Here is a 23965-nt window from a genome sequence, read left to right as displayed (position 1 = left end):
TACAATCTCGTTTCTCTTTGCGAAGGTTGTCGATTTGCTTCAGCATCTCCGTGATTTGTGGTCCACCGCTCATCATGGAGTCTGGGCTGAGCAACGAGGACGGATTCACGAATTCCTTTAAAACAAAAAGAAAATTTCACTGCTTTAGAAACTACAATCAGTGCCATAACATATTGGCAATTTTGGCTATTTTACCATTTTTCGAAAAGTTCGAGCGAGAATGTCAATTTTGGGCCTTCAACTTGATTTCATCGAATATTTCGATCTGGGAGGGATTTATTGGTTTCTAGGCTATATTTCAAGCCATACCGGACCATTTTTGAACTTTTGGAGGCGTTAAAACTCAGATTTAAGACTACCCTTCCAACCTAATTTAGAGCGCTTCAAAACTGTTTGTGGTTATAAAATTTCGTGGGAAATTTCCCTTTTGTACCAAGTATTTTGGAACTGATTGTAGCAATCAGTGTTTAGTCAAACTAAAATGGCACATAGCTCTTTACCGACATTTCTATATCAAAACTATTTAATGTATTGAAAACTAAGTAAATTTTAATACAAAATAGATCGTTTAGTTTCAATAAGTCAACTTCTATTCTGTAACTCGAATATCGAAGTGAGTGAATTTGAATGGTTGTAGAAGGGAGACAATATATTAGCAGAGACAAAAAACGTGAGCAAATAAAAGAGTATTACCTCTCGAGCTTCACCCAAGAAGTTACTTTCCAAATCCACTTCGCTCGCGTCCGCTGCGTTGGAGACGTTCGACCGCTCGCCAGTGGCATCAGTGTTAGGTTTATTCTGTTTTCGTAACTCGATGTTCGATTCTAAGGCTCCCAGCACACGATGTAGTTGCACCGTCAGGTCGTTGTTATCTTGGGCGCTCTCGGGCGTCGGTAGTTCCTCCCCATCTTGATTAGGGGCGCGTGGCGTTCGAATAAGATCTTTAGTAGTTGCAAGAAGATTAACTTGATTCGGACCTTCAATGTCAAGGTGGTTTTGACAGTCGCAGTGTTCGCTTGAACATTCTGAGCATGCGCGAGAACCTATTGAGAGAAAAACAATAGTATTCTTCAAGTCAAAAAGAATTACGATTTGAATACGATTGACTTCAAGTTTAGTCCAAATCATGATCGAACTGGCAGTGTTTGAATATTTCGAAGTTCGAACGTTCGAAAATCTAAGGTAAATTACTTGGCGGACTAATCGACTTGAAAACTGGACACACTTCCACGGGACGAGACGGGAAATCTAGCGTGAAAGAGTAAAAGAATATGTGCTTCAAACGGCTGATAGAGCTCAAACATTGTACTCTTCGATTTCTATCAGTACAACTGTGATGTCATCCTTGCTTACTTTAAGGTTGTGTTGTGAAACTGAGAAAGTCTGTGTAGATCATGTTACAGTATGAATCACAATCACATCATTTATCATTCATGTTTAAGTGACATTCCAGATTTATTGGAAATTATACCTTTGTAGGTATAAACTCTGCTCATAAAAGGTTAAATAATACGGCAAGAAATTAGGCCGATTTTCTCTAACTTCCAGACATTCTTCAAACCTTTCTGAAATTCGAACTTAAGGGCTCTGACCATAGTCAAAAAATTGATTTTGGTATTTGAGCATAAAAGTTATGTTTCAGGTTCCTTTACACTTTTAACAAAGCATTGCCTTTACAAATTGCTTTTTTGATCAAATCCCTTAAAAGTAATTAAGAATTTAATTGCAAAAATGACGTTATGAACTTTAAAAAGACGTTAATAATATGTTGCATCGTCCTCTTTTATAAAAAGTGCTAAGTTTTAATGGGTAATTAACCTTTTTATTTTGAAATTTTTTCAAACTGTCCGCAAAGAATTGAACTGTTTTAAATTTTTCGGAACAATTTTCTAAATTGGTATCAAAAGTAATAGCTGTTTTTCTATGAACAATTGAGATGAGACTCAAGGATAGTTGGCCTAACAGAAAATGTATACCATGTCAAAGTTTTGTTAGCTACATCAGGCAGAAATTTATATGTTGTACATGACAAGTATCAAAATTCACTATGGTCAGAGCCCTTAAAACAAGGACGGTTTCAGCTTGAAAACTCTTTGGAAACCCGAAGAAAAATTTCCTTAAGGTCGAATTTCAACAAAACAAACTTTCAACAAAAGATATCAATATCAGCCCGGGATCGACCATCATGGCAGTCAAAAGCATTATTGTACCTCTCCTTTGTAAGGTTCGTTGGAGGGAGCCAACAGTCTTTCTCAGTCGAGCCCAAGTTGCAGCACCGACGAGCCACGAGGACCGTCTACTCGTCGCACTGGCGCCGCGTGAACGAGATTGTGGTGATAAGCCTAAGTCATTGATGAATGTTGACATCTCATCTTTTCAAAACCACAAAGAGATTACGTCATGCGTCTTAATAAAATCTAGTTATCCAAAAGCTGCTACTTGAACAAAACTATATTGACGAATTTTTTTCGATTATCCAACTTTTTTGTCTCAAAGAAATGATCCAACAATGACAAATCACTTTAAGCCACCGTTTCAAACACAATTTTCAAATAAAAGTAGGCAACTTTAACAGGATCTATGTCAAGTCAATTTTTCAAGATATCGAGCAAATACCAGTGAATAACAACCATTTATGCGCAGTACAATCGACAATACAGCAAATTAGCATGGGAAAAAATTTCTTCGAGCAAAAAAAATTAAATGATTGAACTGACAACTTGACAATAATCAAATCAAGAAATTCAGACAGCAGAAGTAAAAAAAAAATAGTTTAGCTATAAAACGCATTCATTGTACAGGCTATGATATATCTCGCAACAAAATAGGAGTTTAGAATAAAAACAGCTAGAAGTCACAGCTAATTGACATCAACGCCTGCATAAACTGCGCACCATTTTAACACAGGTTTCGTTCTCCAAAAGAAAAGAACACTACGCTGGAGCGATTCAATGCCTTTTCCTAGCTCGTTCTGGGCTCAGATAAGCACTTCCCCTTGGAGGTATATTCTCCTTACAGTTGAAGAATTTCCCAAATGAACCGACATCTTTGATGGAGCAAAATAGAAAATATATAATCGGATAGGCTTCAAGAAAACAGGATTGGTGACGGATAATCTGAGACAAGGAGTCAATGCTGATGAAAAAGAGATCATTCAGTGCTCGTCAAAATAAGATCTTTCTCAGAGGATTAAGGATGGTAAAGAGTCTTTATCTGAGATACATAAACTAAAAGATGCTTAAAATACCTGAGATTATTTGATGTGTATTGAAGGAAGTTAGACTAATTCCTTTATCCTTAGCATCGGTTTTGTCGTCTAAAACACTAAAAATGCGCGCAATCTTGTCTTTTTATTTTAGTTCTATTTTAAATAAGTGAACCGTGTACCAAGTTTAGTTTGAGACAATAAGCCAACGCCCAAACGAATCAAATTGAAAGCACCTATCTCTTTATTTCAATATCAGGGAGCCGTCCTCACGAATAGTTTAAACCTTGGTTAGGCCCGATTCAAGGCGAATATGAGAAGTATTTTTCATGTGGATTTCAATGTCGGAGCTAAATCAAGATTTTAAGTTTACGGTTAAACCAAAATTGTGACTTTCAACAAGATATGACCACACAAAATTCAAGGGAAGCGCTCTTACCTTGGTTTTCAATGTCCGATGTGAATCTGGACCTCGCGTCTTCGTCTTCGTCTTCGTCATTTTCTTCAAAGTCTTCTTCTTCTTCTTCAATGATTTTGTTGTCGTTCGCCGCGTTCAACTTGCGCGTGAGTTCCGCTATCACACTTTGTAGTTCTGTTATACGCATCGTCTGAAAGGAAAGAGAGTACTGGAAAGAGCACGTTCGCACCATAGATAATACTTCATTTGTCTCTCCTAATGTATAGAATGGCCGTGAATGATTTGCTCCAACAACTAGTTTGAAGAAGTTTTGGCCTACTTCATAGGCCTAAACTTTCAATAAAAAACCGATTTGTTAGGAAAGATCAAATCGTATGCTCATGAAGATTCGTAAAAGATTATCATGAAAAGCGAAGTAAATTTCTGATGAAGTTTTGAGCTTACCTGCGATTGAAGCCGTTCTTCGAAGTCTTTTTGCATTTTCTGTTTTTCGATGCTCCATAATGACTGTTGTTTGCGTAAGTGGTCTCTCTCACCTCGTGTTTTGTGTAAACGTGTGTTTAGTTCGTAGATCTCGTTCTTGTACGATGTCAACGCTGCCAAGTGGAGCTGAACAAAATGGAAAAGGTCAATTGATTATACGATCAATTACTGGTACTAATTAAAAAAGTTCGACAGAGATTTCCCGGCATTATTTATGATCATGAAACCCGCGAAAGCTCCTTCCAAAACATTCAGAAGCTGAGGTTAAAGACAAATTACTATTAGTTATAGGACAATAAAGTCTCGAAAATTATCAAAAGTTATAAACGGAAGAATCTACTTTAAAATTCGAAGACTGATTGCGTTGTTGTTGAATCATGTTAAACCAATGCAAGAGTACATCACACAAAGAACTTCAGTCTGCAGAAACTTCAAACTGATAAAGATGGGAAACAGAAGCTCGGATGTCTTGCTTTCTCATCAAGTCGATGAGTCATTCGTCTAACTGTATCTATTATACACTCACTTCTTCTAAACGCTCTCGGAGTCATTCTTCTAACTGTATATATTATATACTCACTTCTTCTAAACGCTCTCGGAGACGTACGTTAATTTGTTCGCTTTGTTGCTAATTGAAAGTTCAAAACTTTAAGTTTAATAAGAAAAGGTATGTATTAACTGTATGGCTGTTTGAAACTTCAGATAGCTTTCTTTAGCCATGAGTTTGGGATAACCATTTAAGGTGTCAAAAATGAGAATCGACAAGTTGAAGCAATAAAACTGTTGAAGCCTACTACGTAAGTATTTAACGCAGGTAAAAATAGTGCGGCTGTTTATTAACGCGAAGAAGTGTTTTTGAAATTTACCATGGCTCAAATTTAGACGGTTATATTTAACACAAATTTCATCATACGGTGATAAGCGTTTAATAGCACGACTAGTTAATTTTGTGTAAAAAGGTATGATGAACACAAAATGTATACTAGAAAGACTTCTTATCCTACGCAGCACCTTGGATCAAGGACATCAACGGACAGGTACTGTATTCCCGGATGAAATCTGCATTTATTTCAGACGTGCTAAACAATCAAAATTAGAACCAAGATGCGAGAATCAAAATTATTTGAAACCACTGTAGCATTTCAAGGGCAGAATTACAAAACAAATTCGAAGATTTTACTTTCCTTTTTTTCTCGACACAGGATATGAAAATTTCCAGCCAGTTAATTAGAAAACTTTGAGTGCTAACCAAGTTCTTCAAACTTAAGTTAATTCTTCATTTTCAGCTCGATATGAAAGTCTCGCAGATAAATAATAATCAGGCTATTGGATAAGTGTCATATTTTGAATCAGAGAAAACCATAAAATATCATCCAAGCATGATTTCAAGGACATACCCAAGTAGCGTAGACAGGAGGGGCGCAAAATTTTTGTAGGAGAGCAGGTTTTTATGACACAGTAATTACTGTGTCATATAAATCTGCTCTCCTACAAAAATTTGCCGCCTAACCTGTCTACGCTACTGTACCCCGAGTCACAGATTTTAGAAACGAATATACCAAATATTCTGTATACGCTCTCTTACCATTCTCAACTTCATGACATAAACTTTGACAGTGTCCAAAGAACTTTTGAAACCATGATCGTGGAATATCAAGGACGCCCCATCCATATCTGACACTAGTACAAGTGTATCGCAAATGCGAATCAACTCATTTCGAGACCCGCCAAAATGCAAAATGCTAAACACATATTCATAGCAGAGTTACAGTATGTTTTACTCTTCATGGAGTCTATACCAGCAGTTTAGTTTACATTGACAATTTTTTGTCTCACTTTTCATTTCTTATCCCGTCTGTAGACAGGTCTTTAAAAGAGAAAAGAGGGCGAGGTTGTTTCTATTATTTCTCCACTTGCAAACTTTTTGACAACTCATTACAAGAGTCAACTTTCACTCTAGAAAAACAAAATTTCGTTTCAAAAGTTTGCAAAAAAAAAAATTTATAGTTGCCACATTATGTGAGTAAAAATATGATGATTGTTGTTGAAAAATAAATCAATTCAAAATAATCTTAACAGCAGCCTATTGCACGAGCAGAACCTTTCGGACGGGCAGAACCTCTCAAAGCAGAATCGCTCAAAAATATGATTTGTCGGGAGACATCTAGAAAACCAGTTTTCCTGTAAACAAACGTTTATCAAAATTTAGCCTTGCCTGACCAATAAGCTCTCGAACAAGTCATTTTAAAAATTAAACGAAAAATGTAGCAAAGCAAAAGTACTTTGATGTATATCATGGCAAGATAATTCGAAAATGAGATAAAAACATGGCACTGCATTTAAAAAGATACAAAAAGTCGAAATTAAAAAAAGATAAAGAGAGTTCGAAGCAAGAGTTTCTAGATAAAGACGCATTTGAGATCGGATAATCGCCAACTCGTGGTTCAAGATGAATATAAAGAAAATTTTAAGGCGATCTCGAAAAACTGGTAACAATTCATGCAATTCGTTATAATTAAAATTTTGTATGAATCATTTGAGTATCAGATTTTTAAGGAGATGATCTTGGATTTAATCTAGCCATGCAATATAGCATGACCAAGTCGAGCAGATAAATTGGGAGTATTTCCATCGTGTAGAAACTCATTCCCAAAGTGCCATCTCAAAGTTGAAAGGGAATGCCTAATCAATACTACTGTCGTCCTCATTTGTTCAATAAAAACCAAATTGCAAAGTACACCAGAATGTTTCATCCATTAACCTCGCCATTAACAACAAAAAGTCTTAAGGAATACTAGGCTTATCAAATTTTTATCACCAAGAGCCTGCAAAATAGCATTAATATCTCCTTATGGAATGTTATTTTTCCTCAGCACAAGGTCCAATTCCCCAAAAACCAATATCACTTTGAAATAAATTCCCTTCCAAAGTTACAAAACGGTGAGTAAGGTCCTAAAAGGGGCCCCCCCAAAAAATATATTGTGTCCCTTTAAACAAAATTTTACTAGTCTTGTAGACCTATTAAAAAGCTTGATATTTCAGAGAAACAGAAACAATTATGAAGAAATAGAAACAGTGAGGGGAATAAAAATAATAAAACCACAAAATAAATATGAAGTAAAACTCATAAAATATACATGAACTAGACTAGCAGGTGGGGATTACGTTATCTCTCAAAAAGATAGAGTCCACCTTTTGCTTTTTTGTTTAGAAGGATGAAACAAAACAAAGAAAAACTGAGAAGAAAAATGGGGAAGTTTCAATCCAAGTCTATCAATCATAGAGATCCAATCAAGGCTCAAAACTAAACAAACAAGCCAATATAATTAATATTTCATCGAAATAAAAAAAAATCTGAAGAATATATCAATTTTTATTTCTTTTTGAAATAACATACGAGGAGGGAGAAGATGTGTAACAAAGCACATCGAAGGGAGCAAGGTGGCTTCATCTGTCTGTCTATACTACAACACCTATGAGAAACACTCCTTTTAGGCTCCCCTCTTTCTATACAAGCTCTATTTTCTCGACACAAGTCAAAGTACTGTTTAATTGGTGACTCATAGAAAATTTCTTTATTGGATAATAATATTTTATATAAAGACAAATTTTAACCTTCCTACTAAACAAGTCTTCAAGCTTGCATATAAATAATAAAATATGATATTTCTTCAGCCATCTAGTATCTTTTGTTTCGAACAAAACTGAGAATTGCAGAATACAGTGAAAATTGCTTTATATTTCAAGAGTTGAAGCTTCTGCACAGTAAAAGAGCTCTAGCGGAAGAAAAGTACCTTTTGGGCCGAAAAAGATTTATAGTTACCTAATAGAAAGAAATCAGAGAAGCTAAACGAATCTAAAATCAGAAACATGTTTTTAATTTCCTTTGCTAACTTATTGCTGAAAAACTGTCAACTTTTCGATAATATCTTTCCAACAAAGCAGGAGAAATGTAAATCGAACCTCTTCTTGTATTGACACTGCAATGACATCCAACAGTTCTTCTGCCCAAACCTCATCCATCTGTCATCTAATGCATCAAAATTCTACAGTTGATTCATTTTTCGGACCTTCTCTAACAAAACATCCAGAATAACATCATACTGTATACTTTCTTACGCCAAACCATCCAATCTTAGAAGCCAAAGAGCTGATAAGCTGACCCTCGACCCGCCTTAAAAGAGTTTCATTGACAAAGTCTAAAGTATCAAAAATCTACATTTAAAAGTATGGGAATAAATCGTTAGATATCATCATAAAGATTAAAAGAAAGAGTATTACAGTGGAAGATATTCGATTTAGAAGAGAGAGAGAGCATTCCGGACATTTCAAACAGTTGCTTTTTAAGTACTGAGAAGCAAAGCATTAGACTGCACAAAGATTTGAAAGGAGAGACGCCAGTCTTTGCATTTCGCTTGCTTCATACCTCGATGTCTTTTTGCAATCGAATAGCTATTTTAAAGACATCGAGTAGGAAGCATTAGCGAGCGTTGAGCTTGGTTGGCAATAACAAAGCCTTCATGACACACCATGTTTTGATAATATATGACAGCAGAGAAAGACAAGGGTTGTACGAAAAGTAGATTACCAAATCATATGAAATTGACAAGCCCGATAACATCTCATCACTAATTATAACACAATTAGAAGTTCAAAACAAACTTCTCTTGAGCGCCATTTTGAAACCAATAGCTTCGAGACGCCTTTAATGTTAGAGAGATGTCTAAGAGCGAACATTTTGTTTTTATATAAGTAAATAGGCTAAGCGGAAGGGTCATTTGTGCTTGCATAATGAAGATTCAAAAAAGTTAATTTAATAATTCGTAGACACTGACAGTGTAAAATCCTCAGGGTATCAGACTTGTCGGGATGGGAAATATTTACAGTAAAATACGGGGAAATACAAATTTTTGCAAACCAATTGGGAAAAAGATGTCTGACTACATCACAACACATTATTACTGAATACCTTTTAAATGCTAAAAAAATCAGGTTAGAAATATGAGAAGTATTTTTATGTTGGACCACTCCTTTATACTGTTCACGCCCCTTCTCGTTTCGACCGCAGAATTTCAAGGATTTCGTTTCGGGAATAGCCGACATTTTCAAAGATTTTTAAAAGGAAGTTTAAGAGAAACGACTTTAACTGTGATTTCTGTTCAGCCAACCACACTACGATTTCGTTTTCCAAGTTTTCAAAGATAAAATGTTTGTCTGCATCGATATATCTTACGACTTCTGAAAATTTAAGGAATGAACCAAAAATATGTTTCTTTGAACATGATCAAAACATTCTATTGGCTTATTCTGGGACTGACGTCATTTTTAACCAAAGGGCTGGCTTAAATTTGGTTAAAATAACTCAAAAGATAAAATACTAAAATTAATTTCCTTCAACAATTAAAAAGTCTGAATACTAATCAAGAGGCGACATGATCAACCAGGAAACAAGAAGTCGGATTCGAACACGAAATTTCTTTTAATGGAATTATTGAGATGATCTGATCATTATGATTAAAAGGAAATTGACAAGGGATATCATTCTTGTCAAGGGTTCTGTCAAAACCTTTTAAAAGAATTCATGATAATTTACTTTCCATTTATTTCATGATATTGGGATAACAGAGAGGTGTTTGTAGCCCACGCTCGGTGATTTAAACTGTAGAACCATTTTAACGACCTTTGGAAATATCTTGGAAATATAAAACGCTCTTTGCTAATGATATTTTAATGAAAGGGTACTGTACTTGATGTTGTAATGAGGCTCCTTCCAAAGCTATAATTATGTCTATATTAGTAGTTGTTTTTTAAGTGATCAGAGTTTTCAGAGAATTTTGGCATAGAATAAAGGCAGACCAAATGTGCAAAATCTTGCAGTTCTGAAAACATGTTTGATTGATATATCGTTTGCCGTAGCAATAATACAATATCATAAGATGTCAACGATTTGTCTTATCAAAACTTATACAAAAGTGTAGCAATAGATAAAAATGATTGACTTCCCTCCCCTTTTGACAAGTCATTGATTAAATGTCTGCAGCTGTTTGAGAAAAGAACCCACCACACTGTTTCTATAGTAACAAGCGTATCGACGTGCCGATTCAAAATGATAAAAAGCTTTATCGAAAAATGACCTCACACTCGACTTGTTTACTTCGTTTACTACACAATCATTCATCGTCACAAATACCATGGTCTAGTCAAACATTAACTTTCTTGAGGAATCTCTAAATTGTATAACAAGTCTGATTGAAACTGGTCATGACTAAGAAGTCCGAACCTTGGCTTCAAGGATGATGTATAATCATAAGCTAAATTTACTAGAAGGTATCCTGTGATATGAATTATACCTGGACAACATCATACTAATATATAAAAGTTATAACAATATCCATACCTTTTTGGAGATCTCCAAATAGTCTGGACCACTAGATGCACTAGCGAAATCATCTTTCGGCTGCCGTGAGTGTGAAATAGAAGCATGATGGACGGCGTATGAAGGTTTTTCCGATATCGGTTGATTGGGAATAATCTTCAATTCTTCTAAACGTGCTAGTGTCTAAAAAAATGAGTCACAAGTAAAGGTTTGCACTGAAGAGTAGGTTTAAAAGGAGGTTCTATTCATTAGTTGGAGGGCGGAAAAGCCGCTAGTACATAAATAATGATCATTGTAGTTCGATGAGTGACGCAAAAGGCGAGATAGATAACACATAAAAGGACTTTTGCTCCGTGTTAGGCAAAATACAGATTCTGGCTTCCGTTTGAAAAACCAACTACTCTAGGCTGTATAGACTAGATGACTAGATTTGCCTTCCCATAAAGGAAGCGTGTCCATTTTTAGATCTAGCTAGTCCAACATCTTTTTTTCAATTCGTCAACAGTGCAATTCGAATGTTTTGAAACTCAAATTACAGAACCACACGGCGGACTAGTTGACTTCAAAACTGGGTACACTTTTACGGGGAAAATTGTGTGTAGTTAGCCTATTTAGTGTGTACGGGTGCTTTCACCCACCTTTTCATCGAGGTAATCTTCGAAACCACCCCCACTCTTTCGGTGAGGGTTGTAATGTGGATCGAGTGCGAAAGATTCGGCAATCTGTTTGATTTTATCACCGCTGGCTTTCAGCTCTTCATCCAAGTCTGTTGTGTCGTGGTCCGCAAATCGTTTTTCTAAAAATATATAAAGACGAGAAATCAATGAAGTATTTCCTTCCTCTGTGGTTCAGTCACGAATCGAAACGAAAGTCCAAATTACTCAAAAATATTGTTATTTTTTCTTATCATCGTTAAAACTGCGAATTACGACTTACTACGGTCATATCTCTAAAAGAAAAATCAAGATGTTTTCTAAGGGCAAATCTGCATCTGCCATTTCAATAAAGTATACTTTAGGGAAAGCTTCAATTCATTCATGCAAAAGATTGTTGACATTCCATCAAAGAAGAGGTTCAAAAATTTGACAAGGGTCTGTCAAAGAACAAATACTTCGCATTAAAACCAAAACAAAAAGTTAGACATGTTTAAATCTCAAGTGACATTAACTTGAGGAGGGAAATTACAATGTTAGTGTAAAGAAAAACAAAATCTTTAAAAAGAACTATTTGAATGCCGAGTGATGATTCCAAAAGCAAAAAAGGTCAGATTTCAAAGCTCTATACCTATTATTATAAAGAAATGTTACAAATGAGATCAAAAACAAAGGGAACACTAAGTTTAGAACGACCATTGTAACTATCAGTAAACAAATAAAGCAAGCACAGACTCGACTCGCAAACAAACAAAAACAAACAATACTTGATTTTGAAAATCTCGGGTAATTTTTCCCTCGGTCATGAATTACACATAAAACGGAACTTTTTATAACGGAATTAAAATGGTATAGTTTATAGTGCACTATCCAAATGGAAACGTCTCTTAAAAAATCTGATCAATTTACATATGACAAGGAACTTCCTTGGTGAAAAAGTGCCCGTCATAAACATATTCTACAAAGAAAATACTAAACTACGAGGAAATTTACGTCGGAAAGACATGAAACAAGCGATACTTTTATGGACCTACCTGGTTATCAAACTAATCAGTGAACATTGAAACAATGAAACACATAAGACATAACTGGTCAAAATACAAAAAAATAAAGAAAATGAAAGCATATCTATTGAGAGAAACTATCATACACTATTGAAAAAGATTTTTGAAAAAGAAATAAAAAAGCTTTTAAGCGCTTTTCTTTATAAAAACCACTATCAGAAAAATGCACAGCTTAATAAATAAGGTTTCCAGAAAACTCAAACCGTCGCACTCTACCGTGACATTTTCTTCTGTTAGAAAAAATAATAATAAAAAATAATTTGGCTAATAACATTGATCTATGCTCATAAAATAGTGATTCTTATAGATAAAGATTCGTTTTTCAGCCAAAAAAATTTTTTTGCAAAAATCTGCTTAAGCCATCTTTTAACTATCATTGTACCCTACTTTCATGCTAAAAATCAGAAAAAATTAATGATCCAATTTTTCACAAAGTCCAAAAAACCCGTTTTTAAGCCGTTTTTTGACCCAAATTTGCCCAAAAAAATTTTTTTTCGAAAATCCGGCTCCGTCACATTCGAGGGTTTATGGTCATGCACCTTTGTGCCAAAAATCAGAAAAAACTAATGAGCCAATCTCGAGAAAAGCTGGTAACTAACTAACTAACTAACTAACGAACATGGGTTAATTTATAGGACCTCCACCCCACCGGGGTAGGTCCAAAAAGTAATATAACATAAACTGATAAGGGTATGAAAACAGGAAAATCAAGCATAAGAACAAGATTCTACCACCAGAGGAATAATACAATATAAGTAAATAGGAAAACAAACCTTTTCTGACATCTTCCTTCCCACGGCCTTTCTCAGAGGCCATTGGTCTTTTACTGGCCACCTGTTGCTTTTGTTTCTGTTGGTGTATCAGTTGCTTCTGTTGTTGTTGTAATTCTTTGGCTGCTGTTTCAGAATCAGTACTACAATATTCTGGTGAAGATTCGGAACTATAGACTTGATCACCGAACAGAATTTGACTGTTTTCACAGAATTGTTTGTAAGAGATTTTGCCTGTGTTTCCAGCACCAAATTGTTCGAAAATGTCGGATATGCTGCCTTCTAATCCGATCTGCTTTTTAACTTCTTCCAAGTCAGACCTATAAAAGTAAAAGAAAGACTCTCATTCACATCAAAGTACAATAAACATATAACTGCCAAGGGATGAGAAAATCTCTCTCGAAAGAATTGTATATTTCACAAACATTTCATATCCTTATCTCAAAAACAACTCAAAGCCAGATTTGAAATAGACAGTAAATCCAACCCTCCAATAACTCAATTTCATCGACTCTGTCCTCTCTTCAATGATTCATTCGATAAATGTCCAATTTGCTAAATTATTTAGATATCATACTTTTAAAGTTTTCTAAGCTTTTCAAAATGAAAGGAAATTCTTACATAATTCCCATCAATCATCAAACGCACAGGTAGTTACACACATAAAGACATACAAATTGTACAACATGAAAAAGCTCTCGACTGTTAAAAACACTACAAAACCACGTTGCAGAAAATAAATATACAAAATATTCTGTGAGTGTGTGATTGATGTTGAGACAAGACAAGAGGTTCAACATTCAACCAAAATAAACAATGGAGATGGAAGTCTTAGTATAGACACGTTGATTGATAAGATATGATCAATATCAGTCAGTCAGTGTGGAACGAGAGTCGTTTGAAAGGATAATAAAATGAGAATTAGCAAAAGCAATTCGTCACTCAATTACTAATTAGGAAGGTATCAATTAAAGTAATCTAGCTATTATAAGTTACAAACAATACCATGAAAATCCACTATACTATTTTCTTCTACCCTTGTTAAATCCTCTTTTTTCCTTAAATATGGTTTCCTTAGCACTGATTTATCTAAGAAAAAACACTTTAGCTGGCTGGAATAAATGAAACTAAAAGTACCAAATTAAATTTTAAAACATTTTTTCTCATGGGACAAAATTAATATGATTAACAGGTTTTATATTTCCAAATAAAATGAAGAATGGTGAAAAATGAATAAAGAAAAAGGAAAAAATCAAAACAAAAACATACAAAATTTACTTTTGATAGGTTTTAAAACACCAGCATTATTTTTTGCTTTGAAAACCTTTTTCAAACTTTTCTTTGTTTCTCTAGAAGGTGCTAACACTTAGGTAACAGCAAACAAAAAAGTTGCTGTCGCCCAATAGAACAGCATGTGCACTTCAAAACAAAATAAATAAAAAACTCTTCAAAAACTTATCAAAGTCGCATATAGAGAATCTTAGCAACCATTATGTAGCTCGTATTCTCAAAGCTCTTAAATTAAGAGTCGAAAAGTCGAAAAGAAAGTTAACAGAATTTAATAATAAATTCTTATTATTTTAGAAAAATGTTTGAAAAATCGTGAACAAAGACTTTGCGAAGTTTCTTCTCTTCTTTTTTTGCCGTTAAAACTTCAAGAAAACTTTTCAAGAAAAAACTAGGTTCTGTAATAAAAAAACCCATGGAAGGGCCAAAAACTTTTCGCATAGTACTCACACACAAAAGAGAAACTCAGTAGTACATGTGAATAAGTGAATTATATTTCAGCTTTAACATTGCTACATGCTGTACACTCTGTTATAAAAAATGTTGATTGATTGAACTAAACCTTTATTAAACTTTCTCTTCTCAAACATAAGATTTCTATATAAAGGTATAAGATTAGAAGGAGCCATAGCATAGCTACCTAGCCTTTTGCTTATCTCTGAGAGCGTCAAATCTGAAAGAATTTTCCTAAAGCTCTAAAAATATCTAAAGCAAATAGCGATAGACTTAGAAGGCAAAGCTACAGACTTAAAACAAATTCAAAAAAGCTTCCATTATAAATAAAAACATAACTGAAAATCATGACACAACTTTATTACTCTTGACGTAAAACCTTCACATCAACATGAATAAACCTTGAATCAAATTTTTCTAACGTTTGCTATATAGTGCAAGTACAAGGTAAGTAGATCTAGAAATTCACAATCAACAAGAGGTCCATTCAACCCATACATACCACAAATTAAACAAACTCCTTTTGAAATCATAAATCATTCAGACCGTCATATAAAAATAGATTCAAAATAATTTTAATGAATTAATGAAGCCATATATTCATTGACATTCCAATGTTCGAAAAAAAAAAATAAAAATAACTTCCCCACCTACTTTTTCATGAGAATAAAAACTATTCCTACAGAAGTTTCATAGTATAAAAACAAACCAAAAATGTTGAGTGAGAGATTAACAACAAAACCATAATAGTGAGAAACCTAATCTGAAGACAGACATCTCTTCAATAGATTGTCTTTGAGGGAATCTAAATCTGAGAAAGAAAAACCACCACAAAGCAAATGGCAATTCGGTTGAAAATAACAACGCAATAAAAAAAGTTAAGGAAAAGAAAAATCGAGTACAACGATTGGGATCCTTCCCAAAACGATTAGAAAAGTGTAATTACAAAACCAACTCAAGGGAAATTGAAATGTCTCTCTTTCAGTCAAGATGGTTAAGTATTGGCCAACAATATTTAATAATATACACAAAAAAAGAAGTATAAAACATCATAATAGAAAATCAGAGAATGCTGAGTAATACATAAGAAATCCCTATAGAGATGAGAGCAGTTATCAAACATAAAATATAAAAAGAAGCATAGAAAACTAGCACTATTCTTATCACCCAAGTGAAGAGTTTCTATGATTACAATAGAGAGTTTTTGATACAAGACAGACATAAGTCTTAAACAGTAATTGGATTATCTTCCCTTTGATCTCAACAACTTGTACTTTAGTCTAACAAGAGCACACTTCTATTTTGTTAACAAAATCAATTCACTTTAATAAACTAAACATTCAAACTCCATGTGATGCTAGCCAAATGATATAAAATGCATGGTAAAAGACGGGTTTTTTTCATTCACCTAGTCTCTCAGTTAAAAGCTGACAAAACTAGACACTGTAGTGGGACAAAAGATTAAAACAGTCACAAGATAGAAAATGGAAAGCATTGATTGTACATGCTCAGACTGTGTCCCAAAACATTTCTTTGTCATTCGATACACCCAAATATATTATTTACTTTCAGACTGTGTTAAATATGTTTAACTCAACAACGCAGTGATTCACACAAGGCTGATAAGAAACTTTGTTTCATCCATCATGATTTTCATTCACGTAATTTCTCCTCTTGACAAAGCATACAAGAAATCTTAGTATTGTTATGGTTTTAAGCAGTTTTAAGCTATCATTTATGTTTAACAAATTATTCAGATTTGTGCCCTTTTTTCCTCACAAATGGCAGTTTTTAGCCCAAAAAAAGTGGAGAAATGTTGAAAAAATTTCACTCTCTTTGCGAGCGTCATTTTTGCACAATTTTTCCTAGTAAAGGAGCGCCAAATTGCCAATTTTGCCTCCCTAGTGTTTACCAAGCCACCACGCTACTTATAGCTACACAACCCTATATGAACGGTGGTACATAGAAACTCGCTTTTAAAACAGATTTTCTGTAAAAATTTGGGCCCAATTTTTTACAAAAAATCTGTTTTCAAAGCCAGTTTCTATGCACCATCATTCACAACATAAAAATATATAGCTAGCGTTTCTATTAACATCAAAAAATTTGGCAACCCCCTATTTAAAAAGAGGAGTTGAATAGAAAACTATGCAATGAGGCGTACTGTTAAGCAAAATGTCAAATAATGTTGTTCAAATTAAATTTGCTTTTAAAACCAATCCATGGACACTTGAAATCAAAAAATTATTGTTATAAAAATGTCATAGAACTGCATAGAATGGTTGAATATTTTAGTTTCAATAAATTTTTAAATGCTTTATTTTGTTACACCAAATTTCCAATAAAGTTTCAAAAGAGATGATGGTGTCAGCAAAAATCAACAATTTTCTTTTTTCCTCAAAAAATGATGATATGTCATCAGAAAATAGTAAAACAATTTAAAGTAATTTTTTTAACCCTAGCTACCAAGTTTGAACGCAATTGGATGAAAATTTGAGGAGCTATTAACATATTTAGTTAAAGTTTTTGCCTGGGCTGCTACAGTTACAGGTTTGCCAAGTTGAATTCCAGACTAAAAATCTCAGAAGGTTTCCAGATATTTTGGCAAAATACCCAATATTTTCCAGATATTTTATCCATTAGGAAAGTTTTCAGTACTTCCTTAAAAACTCATTTTAAAGGGCAGATTCGTGAATACAGAGGAATGAGAAATATCAGAATTAACATAGTTTAAAGATTTGGTTGCAAGCAAAGGGAGCAGAATTTATTTTTTGGAATTTCAAATACAAGGATGAAAGCTTTTAGACTTACTTCAGGACTATTTCCATCAAAGTCCAGATTTTCTAGACAGATAATAATATGTCAATTCCAGACTTTTTTCAGACTTTCAAGACATTTCCAGACTTTTTTATATTGATATGGAGAACAAAAAAAAACAGTTAAATTTATTTTCCAATATTGGGGTGGAACAACTGGCTGTAGCATGTTTTGCATATTTGTGCTTGTTGTCATGGCAATGATAAATAACTGTGACGGGAAAACTTAAAATGCTTATCAAATTTTCATCAATCCAAGCTCAATTTTTTGTGTGTAGGTAGGGTTGGTGATGGTCTTTTCCTTTTCCATAAGAAATTTCCAATATTTTGACAGTGTCAGTATTTTTAAGGAAAAAATGAAAAGTGCTGCTGGTATCAATCTTAGTATACTACGATCTAATATGAGTAGGATATCTTAGTCGAAAAGGGTCTTAGTAATCACTGTAGTTCTCTGCGGTCTTAATATACTGTAGACAGGGCTGCAAATAAGCGTCGGTCGTCGGTCATCGGTCAATGTCCGACTGAAAAAGCTATTTGACCGATTGAAAATCTTTTGTGTCGGTCATGATGTCCGAATGAAAAAATGAATAAACCATTAACTTGAGAGTTGAAAATAAATCTCTAGCAGACAGGGGTCTTACTTAGCCTATTCTTTTAATACTCGCTTCCTTGTAGCTTTCAGGGTGTTTCTAAGTTAACTTTTATCGACTTGCTTTCTTCGTTACTTTCTTTGTTTCTAAGATCACTTTTATCAACCCGCTTTCTTTGTAACTCTTTTAAGGGTGTTTCTAAATTACTTTTGTCAACTTGCTTTCTTCGTAACCTTCTTCGTTTCTAACATCACTTTTATCGACTCGCTTTCTTCGTAACTTTCAAGAGTGTTTCTAAGTTAACATTTATCAACTCGCTTTCTTCTTAACTTTTAAGAGTGTTTCTAAGTTAACTTTTATCAACTTGCTTTCTTCGTAACTTCCAAAGGTGTTTCTAAGATCACTTTTATCGAATCAATTTCTCTGTTATATACAGTAACAAACTGTTTAAAAAGGTAACTTTTACTTTTCCTACTCGCTTTCTCCGTAACTTTAAAAAAATATATATACACTGAATGACCGACAGGATTTTGAGTTTGACTGACAGGATTTCATTTCTGTCGGACATGATGTCCGATTGACTGAAAATATTTATTTGCAGCCCTGCTGAAGAAAATATATATGACTGTTAAACTGTTAGTAAGTTATTGTTTAAATGTTGGAGTTTTTAATTCAAAATAGGCTAGGTCATATCTTCCTTCGTTTTGAGAATAAAACTCCTACTCTTTGGGATATGAGCACTGCTCTTGTTTTGAATATTGAAATTCTCCAGATAAATCACATGCGGACTGAGGTTTTAATGAAACAATAGAGAGTTTCGAAACCTAAGCCAATCAGCTGTGTTTTAAACATCCTTTAGTCTTTTTACTGGAAATCTCTATTGATAAACTTTTTTGAAAGTTGTCTATTATGTTTAAACCTATTAATAAGCAATTCCTGGTGGGGGTTACTAGTGGCCGCCTATAGCAGTGCCTATAGACCAAGAGTAAGGGCTAAAAGCCTGGAGCTGTCTATTGTGTAGACTAAATTCAACATGACATCGCGAATAGCAAAAGGTCCATAAGAAAATAGGTGTTAAATTATTTCAGTGTGTCTGATGCATGCGTGATAAAAGGCTGAAGTGTGTTGACAGGATCGTAAATGTTCAGAACCAGAAAGAAATTTTTTTGGCACCTTCCTCGTCCTTCTTAGGCCATTGTCCTAGTTAGGCAATTGTCCTAAGTAAAACATTGTTCCTGACTTGATGCCCTGATGGCTGATTCTACCGATGCAGAAATGTTTTACAGTCACAGTTAAATGCACAGATTGCTTAAACTTACTATGTTCAGTTAGTGGAAGTGGTTGAATCTTTTATCTGATCAAAATCAGGTTTTATCAGACACAAACAAAAGAAAATGTTTGTCATACAAATATCTCAAAACTGCAACCATGGGTTGTCTTGAAACTTACACAAGAAAACCTTTATTGGTTATAAGGTAGACTTTGAATGAAGAATCATGTCATCACATAAATGCAAAATGAAGAAAATGAAAAATATTTGAAAATGTTCTTATAAAAAACGCTTCTACTGTACTCTACTGTAGAATCGTCTAATCTAGACACCCCTCCTTTAAAGTCGACACCGCATCTGTAAAATAATCAAATAAAACCTTGAATGAAATCCTTGGTATCATTCTTATCAAACAAGTTCATCCATCAAACTAGAAGTTCAGTAAACATTGCAATTCTTTCAATTAAAAAAGCAGTCAAATTATAAGCAATTTTACACAACACATGAAACGCAAGCAAACTTTCTTGCGCCCATCATTAAAATTTAACAACTTTATTACGCTTCAAGTCACATGAAAAAAAATAATTTGCGCACTTAGTGGGCCTGGTTTCCCCGTCCTTATTTATCACAAACACATGCTCTAGGCGCTAAGAGGCTGCACGCACATACGACTCCCTATTTTTGGCCGTGATGGCCAGTATGGCGGTAACATTAAATTTATAAGAAAACCGGGTTCTTTTTATTATTTTCGGTTCACGGTTAAAAGCCCTACTAAAAAATTCCTCGCGTGCAAATAGTTGTTTTGATTTAGATATCTTCATAAAAAGATTGCTAATTACTTTTTTTAATATTGACTACATCGTTAAAGTTATCTTTTCAAAAAAAATCACTTCACATTTCTTATACCGGGTGCGCCACAAAAAAGTTTCTCTCTTTAAAGTTAATTTTCTCGAAGTCTGAAAATTTTAAATGAAACATTCCTTTTTCATCGGAAAGAAGAATGATAAACTTAAATTTTGATAGGTCATTTATTGAATTTGGTTTATTAGACCAAAAGTTATGCTCGATTGAATAAAAAAGTTACTCTCAGAAAGTGCTCGAAAACGTTGAAAATCAACCTATCAAATTTTTATTTTAAAATTTGGCAGTCGTGATAGCTTTTGTACGAATAAGAGCATTTCTTAGCAATTATACGCATAAATTTTGAAACTTAAGCCTAAAAAGGGTTTATAATCTTTATGAAAATCATTCAATTTGTTTTTACCGAATTTATCATTAGATTTTTGGTTCTAGACTGGATAAAGTCAATGTAAGGCTGGATTTATCTCGAAACCCATATTTCATGTATTTTGATTAATTCTGCCAGAATTTTTGGCATTTTCTGAAGAATTTTCTTCCTTAAGTTGAAATTCTACTTTCCTTTGTAAAACAAAAGGTCACTTTGACAGCTAATTATAATTTTTAATGACTAAAACAACAATATTAATGTATCTTGTGATCGTGCTTCTGTTTAATTTGATAGGCTGATTTTCAACGTTTTCGAGCACTTTAAGAAAGTATCTTTTTTATTCAATCGAGCATAACTTTTGATCTAATAAACCTAATTTAATAAATGACCTATCAAATTCTAAGTTAATCTTTCTTCTTTACGATGAAAAAGAATTCGTTCTTTCAAAAATTTTAGATCTCGGGAAAGTTCACTTTAAAGAGAGAAACTTTTTTGTGGCGCACCCGGTATATCAACAATCTGTGATAGGGAGAGTAAAATTTAGAGACGACCAACAAGACGCATGTCGATATAAATAAGACGATTCTACGGTAGATATTTCAAAGTTTGATCATGGTTTTCTCACTTGGCAGTCTAGACTTAAACTCCTACTATATCAGGATTAGAAACTTAGGCTAGTCTTACCTCTTTTATTTTTTGCTTTTGCATCAATACAATACTGACACAACACATTGACAAATAATCCCTGTGAGAAGTTTATATCAAAATCTGCAACAAAAATGAAAGCGGTTTCTTCTACTGATTGATTAATGACACTCCTTCCCGGACTATTTATCTAATTTCCACCAATGAGATTGCTGCATTTCACACAACCCTTCTTTTTGGCACTTCTTTTTGGATTGAAACAAATAAAAGAGGTGTTATGAAGGGTGGGGTTTTACAGCCGCCTGTTGTGCAAAGCACTGAGAGGCCACAGGTGCCAAAAAGGAGGGCCGTGTGAAATGCTGCAATCTCATTGGTGGAAATTTGATAAACAGCTGCGAAGGAGCGCCAGGTAGCAATCAGAAGAAGATACCACTTTGGTTTTTGTTGCAGATTTCGAAATAAACTTCTCACACACAGGGATTACTTGTCAATGTGTTGTGTCAACTTGTCAGTATTGTATTAATGTAAAGGGAAAGATACCGTCAACTGCTCTAACTTGGGACCATTGGTCGAAACACATGTCCCATGTTGGACTGTTGATATCTGGCCTGTATTTTCACTTACTGTTAAATCTCTTTGACAAGAAATTTGTTTTGATAACTCCATCACCTGATTTTTGGCTCTTTCGTCCCGACCTTCGCGGGTGATTTTTCAGCTTGAGTTTAATGTCTAATGTTATGGTTTTTTGAAGTGCTTGTTCTAAGACATGAGCAAATTTGATTATTTCTAGTTTTCAATAGAAGCAAATTTAATCTTTTTTCTACAAGACTACACTTTAATATAATGCCAATTATGCATGTAAGTTTTATATTAATACTTTCTTTTTGCATACTGTCAACTGCTCCAACTTGGGACTATCTGACAAATCATGGGATGGCAATTCGGCCACCATTTCACCGAACCTCCAAAGTCATTTGATTTGAGTCAATGAACAGCGTATTAAAAAATAAGTGATTTCTCTTTCGCACGGAGTAGGCTTTCAAATCGAAATATGAAAAATCCGTACAGGTATATGGACCCCAAAAACCGCAGTAAAAAGTGGAAGGCTATAAAATTTTAATGGGCTTAGGTGTAATAATGTTAGTTTGTATACTCAAAGTCTTGGTCAATATAAACTCTTCCTGATAGGTATCATTTATTTTATTTCTTCTCCAAAGATTCAGCAATGTTTCAAAGATTTCATATTTTTACCCTATGTACCCCAAAACCCACACGCACAAATATGGCCGCTGCGCACAGTGGAATCAACATAGAGCATTGATATTTTGCACCTAATCCTCTTACTTAATTTATTAGCCATGCATAATGTAGTTGCAAACTTAAGCTTTGAGTAACCACCTAATGTACTACATAAACCACATCATGTGTACCCCAAAACCTACATCAGCTTTTTGGAATTTCAAAAAATTTGAGCGATAAAACTCAAAAGAATATATGTAGCCAATTTTTCCATGTACATTTTGGGACTGTTTGTCATAAACTATTCCTTTTTAGATAGTTTTCTTGATCTATTTTGAGTTATCTCAAGTTTACAGTTTCTTTTTTGGTTAAAATAATATTAAAAAAGATAGACAACACAATGAAACCAAAGTTTAGCTTAAGAGTGAAAAAGCAAACAGCAAGGGATGAAGCAAATGTAGCTAGAAAAAAGACAAACTTGAAAAACAAGCAAATAGAGGAACGCAGTCCAGTTTTGCATTGAAAATGGGGTGAGAGGTCAGGCTGCTGATTTTATCTAGGATCTGGAATAAATGGGCACCTCGGGAAACCCTTATGAAATGCTAAAAGCTTGTCGGAGTCGCTAAACAGCATTAAATGTTGAGAACATGCAAGAGGACAAATTTGAAAGAGCAAGTAACCTGTTAAATGAGGAGGCTGGTTCATCAGCTGGTTCATCAGCTGGTTCGTCAGCTGGTTTATCAAATTCAAACCTTGCTGAAGCATCTCCTGGCTCAATTGTATTACCCAATAAAAGAAAGAATTCCTCTGAATATTGGAAGGATAAGTTTGAACAGGCACAAAACTTAGTAAGGGAACTTGGTGAAAAAAGCATTGATTTAGAGGAGGTACCTGGTTTGTTAGTGTGAGGAAAGTCAAGCCAGCGACTGAAAAGAAATGAGTTTAGGGTAACAAATGTTTATGGATCAGTATGGATCCATGAGAGCCAAAGATGTTGCTTTACAAGTTAAAGTCATCAAAGAAAAGAAGACAGAAGCAGAAAAAGCCAAGAAAGAAAAAGCTAACCAAAAAGAGGAAAATAAAGTTAATTTTCTCAAGTGTAAGGACAGATGACAGGTCTCAAGCAATGTTCCATTTTTAAGAATGTGCTGTGATTTTGTGCAGCAAAGCAGGTTGCAAGGTAAATGGTCAAAAACCGGTGATGATCCTTCCAGCTAAATCCCATTACAGTTCATCAAAAAGGTTGTTTGATGATAGTGATGAAAGTCACTTTGAAAATGTCTGAAGAAAGTATGTCAGAAGATGATGAAACATATGAACAAACATATGAAACAGATGAAACAATTGAAAACAAGGAAAACAGTGACCCCGAGGAGCAGGCTATTTCAGATATGCAAAATGTTTGGAAGAGCATCAAACCTCCAGTCAAAGAGGTAGATATCAGCAATGCTGTCTGTTTCCAGACCAA

The 23965-nt window shown here is 34.2% G+C and overlaps 1 protein-coding gene across 6 annotated transcripts in view; it reads right to left on the bottom strand.

Moving 5' to 3' along the window:
- LOC136820802 (colorectal mutant cancer protein-like) overlaps window positions 1-23965 on the bottom strand; it is a 41074-nt gene that overhangs the window by 13148 nt on the left and 3961 nt on the right. The window contains exons 1-8 of one of the 6 annotated variants that reach the window (XM_067077032.1): window positions 15364-15522; window positions 12973-13289; window positions 11121-11278; window positions 10504-10665; window positions 4068-4232; window positions 3645-3813; window positions 694-1043; window positions 4-115 (exon numbers count right to left, since the gene is read on the bottom strand). In XM_067077032.1, the coding sequence (XP_066933133.1) occupies window positions 4-115; window positions 694-1043; window positions 3645-3813; window positions 4068-4232; window positions 10504-10665; window positions 11121-11278; window positions 12973-13289; window positions 15364-15371 (1441 nt within the window). In that variant the 5' untranslated portion in view covers window positions 15372-15522. Of the gene's footprint in view, window positions 1-3; window positions 116-693; window positions 1044-3644; window positions 3814-4067; window positions 4233-4446; window positions 4501-5691; window positions 6060-8069; window positions 8159-10503; window positions 10666-11120; window positions 11279-12972; window positions 13290-13590; window positions 13871-15363; window positions 15523-23965 lie in introns of those variants that run through there. The other 5 variants (XM_067077031.1, XM_067077030.1, XM_067077034.1 and 2 more) reach the window with 5 other exon arrangements.

Source organism: Clytia hemisphaerica, unplaced genomic scaffold, assembly GCF_902728285.1.
Source record: "Clytia hemisphaerica strain Z4C2 unplaced genomic scaffold, Clytia hemisphaerica genome assembly, whole genome shotgun sequence".
NCBI lineage: Eukaryota > Metazoa > Cnidaria > Hydrozoa > Leptothecata > Clytiidae > Clytia > Clytia hemisphaerica.
The sequence above is the reverse complement of the archived record's forward strand: the minus strand, read 5'-3'. Positions and strand labels throughout refer to the sequence as shown.